Source organism: Malurus melanocephalus, unplaced genomic scaffold (genome assembly GCF_030028575.1).
Source record: "Malurus melanocephalus ecotype Western Australia unplaced genomic scaffold, MMel_1.1 scaffold_1238, whole genome shotgun sequence".
Lineage (NCBI taxonomy): Eukaryota > Metazoa > Chordata > Aves > Passeriformes > Maluridae > Malurus > Malurus melanocephalus.
The window spans coordinates 61,746-66,558 of record NW_026624470.1 but is presented as its reverse complement, the minus strand read 5'-3'; the positions used below and the strand labels follow the sequence as shown (position 1 = coordinate 66,558).

Sequence of the window (4,813 nt, the reverse complement as noted above, 5' to 3'; positions counted from 1 at the left end):
GTACCCGGCCACCTTGTGCACCACGGCCAGCGGCTCCTCCACCGCGTAGCTGTACACGAACCCCGAGTACTCGCCCTGCGGGGAGAGCCTGTCACCCTGGAACCGGGGTACAATGGCACCCTGGCACTGTGTCACCCTGTCACCCCATCACCCTGGCACCCTGTCTTTCCCCCCTGCAGGAATGACCCCGTAACCCTGTCACAGTGTCACCCTGTAACTGTGTCACCCCATCACCCTGTCACTGTGTCACCCTGGCACTGTGTCACCCTGGCACCCTGTCATCCCCCTGCGGGGGAGATCCTGTCACCCTGGAACTGGGACACCCTGACACCCTGGAACCGTGTCACCCCCCTGTGGGAATGACCCTGGCACCCTGGCACTGTGTCACCCCATCACCATGTCACCCTGGCACTGTGTCACCCCCCTGTAGGAATGACCCTGGCACCCTGGAACCGGGGCACCCTGGCACCTTGGCACTGTGTCACCCCATCACCCTGTCACCATGTCACCCTGGCACCCCGTCACCTTGTCACCCCATCACTCTCTCATTGTGTCACCCTGGCACCCTGTCATCCCCCTGCGGGAATGACCCTGACACCCTGGCACCCCGTTATCGTGTCACCCTCTCCCCCTGGCACCCTTGAACCCTGCTACCCCGTCACTGTGTCACTGTGTCACCCCAGCACCCTGTCACCCTGTCTTTCCCCCTGCAGGAATGACCCCGTAACCCTGTCGCCCTGTCACCGAGTCACCCCGTCACCGTGTCACCCCATGACCCCATAACCCTGTCACCCCATCACCCCATCACCTCATCACCATGTCATCCCATCACCCTGTCACCGTGTCATCATGTCCGCCCCCTGCGGAAATGACCCAGTGACCATTTCACCCCGTCACCCTATCATCCCATCCCCCTGTCACCCCCCCGGGCACTTGGCGCTCCCCCGTTCCCGTTCCCATTCCCATTCCCATTCCCGCTCCCATTCCCATTCCCATTCCCATCCCCGTTCCCATTCCCATTCCCATCCCCGTTCCCATTCCCATTCCCATTCCCCATTCCCATTCCCATCCCTGTTCCCACTCCCATTCCCGCTCCCATTCCCATTCCCATCCCCATTCCCATTCCCATTCCTTTTTCCCATCCCCATTCCCATTCCCATTCCCATTCCCATTCCCATTCCCATTCCAGGGCTCTCACCACGATTCCATCAGTCATGAACAGAACGAGCGCTCCGGTGATGTGCACAGCGAAATAAGTGAAGGAGGCGCCCTGGAGGTTTCTGCTTTGGCAGCAGCTGAACAAATCCTCGTGCCCTGGGGGGAAAAACCCGATCAGGGCCCTACAGGGGATTTGGGGTTTGGGACAGAGCCCAGCGGGACCCGGAACGGGGGTTCCACCTCAGCTGCACCTTCCCCTCGGCTTCCAGAGGGAAATGGGAACGGTYATGGGGTCAGCCCAAAGCCTGGGGTCCTGATCTCAACAGGATGGGGCTCTGGTTCTTTGGGATACCTTTGGGATGCCCACATCCCAGGATCCCGACCCTTTAGGATATTTTTGGGATGTCCGGAACCTGGGATCCCGACCCTTTAGGATATTTTTGGGATGTCCGGAACCTGGGATCCCGACTTTTTGGGATTCTTTTGGGATGCACAAACCCTTGGGATCCTGGCTGTCCACACCCCAGGATCCCCAAATCTCCACACCCCAGGATCCCAGCTCTTTGGGATACATTTGGGATGTCCAGAACCTGGGATCCCGACTTTTTGGGATTCTTTTGGGATGCACAAACCCTTGGGATCCTGGGTCTCCACACCCCAGGATCCCCACATCTCGAAACCCCAGGATCCTGGCTTTTTTGGGTATTTTTGGGATCTCCAAATCCCAGAATCCTGGCACTCCACAATCCCAGGATCCTGACTCTTTGGGATACTTTTGGATGCACAAACCCTTGGGATCCTGGCTSTCCACAGCCCGGGATCCCCAAATCTCCACACCCCAGGATCCCGGATTTTTGGGACACCTCTGGGATTTGCACATCCCAGAATCCTGGCTCTTTGGGATAATTTTGGGATTTCCACACTCTGGATCCCAGCTCTTAGGGATGATTTTGGGATTCCTACCCTCAGGATTCCGGCTCTTTGAGACACCTTTGGGATTCCCACACTCTGGATCCCGGCTCTTTGGGATTTTCACACTCTCGATCCCGGCTCTTTGGAATAATTTTGGGATTTTCATACCCCAAGATCCCGGCTCTTTGGGATAATTTTGGGATTCCCACCCTGGGATCCCAGGCTCTCACTGTCACTCTCCGTTCTCCCCTTCCCATTTTGGGGCTCCACACTCCCAGCCCCGCCCTTACAAGCGATAAAAACCCAACCCCAGCACCCAAAATCCCTCATCCCTCGATCCCCTGCCCAGCAGAGCTCACATTCCTTGGCTAATCAATTCTGACCCCAAAAAATTTTGGGATAGGGGGACACACACATCACCCCACCTCAACTCCAGGAATTCCCTAAAATCCCCTTTTATGGCCCSGGGGCGCAGTTGACTCTCCAGGAATAACACGGAACACTTCCCGCAGCCCTAAAAACATATTTACCCCTGAGATTCGCTGTTTACCCAAAGYGTTGACTCGGACACGTCCCCGCGGGTGGCAGAGAACAATGTCCCCATTGTCCCCAAGGCAGGGCGCAGCCCGGAGCTCGAGAGAAAACTCTCGCTGGATTTCACTTTTCCCCTCAAACAAGGGGGGGATTTATGATTTTTATTAATTTCCTGCAAAAATCAGCATCTGCAGCACTTATAAATTGGATAATCAACAAGAAAACTGACCCCAAATTCGGGGGGGGATTTATGATTTTTTTATTAATTTCCTGTAAAAATCAGCAACTGCGGCACTTTTAAATTGAATAATCGGTGAGAAAACTGACCCCAAATTCGGGGGGGGATTTATGATTTTTTTATTAATTTCCTGTAAAAATCAGCAACTGCAGCGCTTTTAAATTGGATAATCAGCAAGAAAACTGACCCCAAATTTGGGGGGGATTTATGATTTTTTATTAATTTCCTGTAAAAATCAGCAACTGCAGCACATTTAAATTGAATAATCGGTGAGAAAACTGACCCCAAATTGGGGGGAGGATTTATGATTTTTTATTAATTTCCTGCAAAAATCAGCATCTGCAGCACATTTAAATTGAATAATTGGTGAGAAAACTGACCCCAAATTGGAGGTGATTTATGATTTTTTTATTAATCTCCTGCAAAAATCAGCATCTGCAGCACTTATAAATTGGATAATCAGCAAGAAAACTGATCCCAAATTTGGGGGGGATTTATGATTTTTTATTAATTTCCTGTAAAAATCGGGGTCTGCAGCAGTTTTAAATTGAATGATCGGTGAGAAAGCTGACCCCAAATTGGGGGAGGATTTATGATTTTTTTATTAATTTTCTGCAAAAATCAGCATCTGCAGCACTTTTAAACTGAATAATCGGTGAGAAACCAGACCCTAAATTGAGACAGCAAATTTATGATTTCTTATTCCTTTTCTATAAAAATCAGTGTCTGCAGTACTTTTAAACTGAATAATCAGCAAGAAAACTGACCAGAAACCAGGGGAAGGAATTTGTGATTTCTTACTCATTTTTGATAAAAATCAGTTCTGCACCACTTTTAAATTGAATAATCGGTGAGAAAACTGACCCCAAACCAGGAAGGGAAATTTGTGATTCCTTATTCCTTTCCTATAAAAAAATCAGTGTCTGCACCACTTTTAAACAGAATAATCAGTGAGAAACTGGACCCCAAACTAAGAGGGGAAATTTGTGATTTCTTACTCCTTTCCCATAAAATAATCAGTGTCTGCACCACTTTTAAACTGAATAATCGAAGAGAAAACTGACCCTAAACCGGGAGGGGAAATTTGTGATTCTTTCCTATAAAAAATCAGTGTCTGCAGCACTTTTAAATGGAATAATCGGTGAGAAACCAGACCCCAAATTAAGAGGGGAAATTTGTGATTCCTTATTTCTTTCCTATAAAAAAAAAAAAAATCAGTTCTGCACCACTTTTAAACTGAATAATCGTCAAGAAAATTGACCCCAAATTAAAAGAGGAAATTTGTGATTTCTTATTCCTTTCCTATAAAAAAAAAATTCAGTGTCTGCAGCACTTTTAAACTGAATAATCGGTGAGAAACCAGACCCTAAATTAAGAGGGGAAATTTGTGATTCCTTATTTCTTTCCTATAAAAAAAAATCAGTTCTGCACCACTTTTAAACTGAATAATCGAAGAGAACACTGACCCCAAACCTGGAGGGAAGGAAGGGGCACAACTGCCACGTGTCCCTAAAAGGTTTGTAGGGCCCAGGGCTGGCTTTAGGGTGGCTCGGGGGAATATGGAACGGCCTGGAGATCTCATTGGGATTGGGATGCTGAGCTGTGTCCAAGATTCCATCCAATCTGAGGACAATCGGACCCCAAATGCGTTATTTGGGTACTCCTGGATTCGATCCCTCAGGCAGCAGCRCTGGGGGCTTTCACTACACCCAGACTCACTCAAATATGGCTTTTTCTCCCCAAAACCCATAAAAGAGGTGTCTCCAGCTCACCTGCGGCTGTGTGGGGTCTCTGCCCGGYTGTGGACAGCTCGTCCTTGTCCCCGGGTCGCGTCTCCAGGGCCAGCTCGTCTGCGGGCAGCAAAGGGTGGCTGCTGCCGTTCAAACAGGGCACCATGCGCTCCTTGTAGAGCAGGAAAAACACGGCGATGGGCACGGGCAGCTGTGGGGGCACAGAGGAGCGGTGAGACCC

At 49.9% G+C, this 4,813-nt stretch overlaps 1 protein-coding gene across 1 annotated transcript in view; it reads right to left on the bottom strand.

Moving 5' to 3' along the window:
- Positions 1 to 3: 3 nt before the first annotated feature.
- MFSD4A (major facilitator superfamily domain containing 4A) overlaps positions 4 to 4,813 on the bottom strand; it is a gene marked incomplete at its 3' end in the record, with an annotated part of 18,879 nt that continues 14,069 nt past the window's right edge. Inside the window, exons 4-6 of the mRNA XM_057387518.1 lie at positions 4,615 to 4,783; positions 1,199 to 1,314; positions 4 to 75 (exon numbers count right to left, since the gene is read on the bottom strand). Of these exons, the coding sequence (XP_057243501.1) occupies positions 4 to 75; positions 1,199 to 1,314; positions 4,615 to 4,783 (357 nt within the window). The remainder of the gene's footprint in view (positions 76 to 1,198; positions 1,315 to 4,614; positions 4,784 to 4,813) is intronic.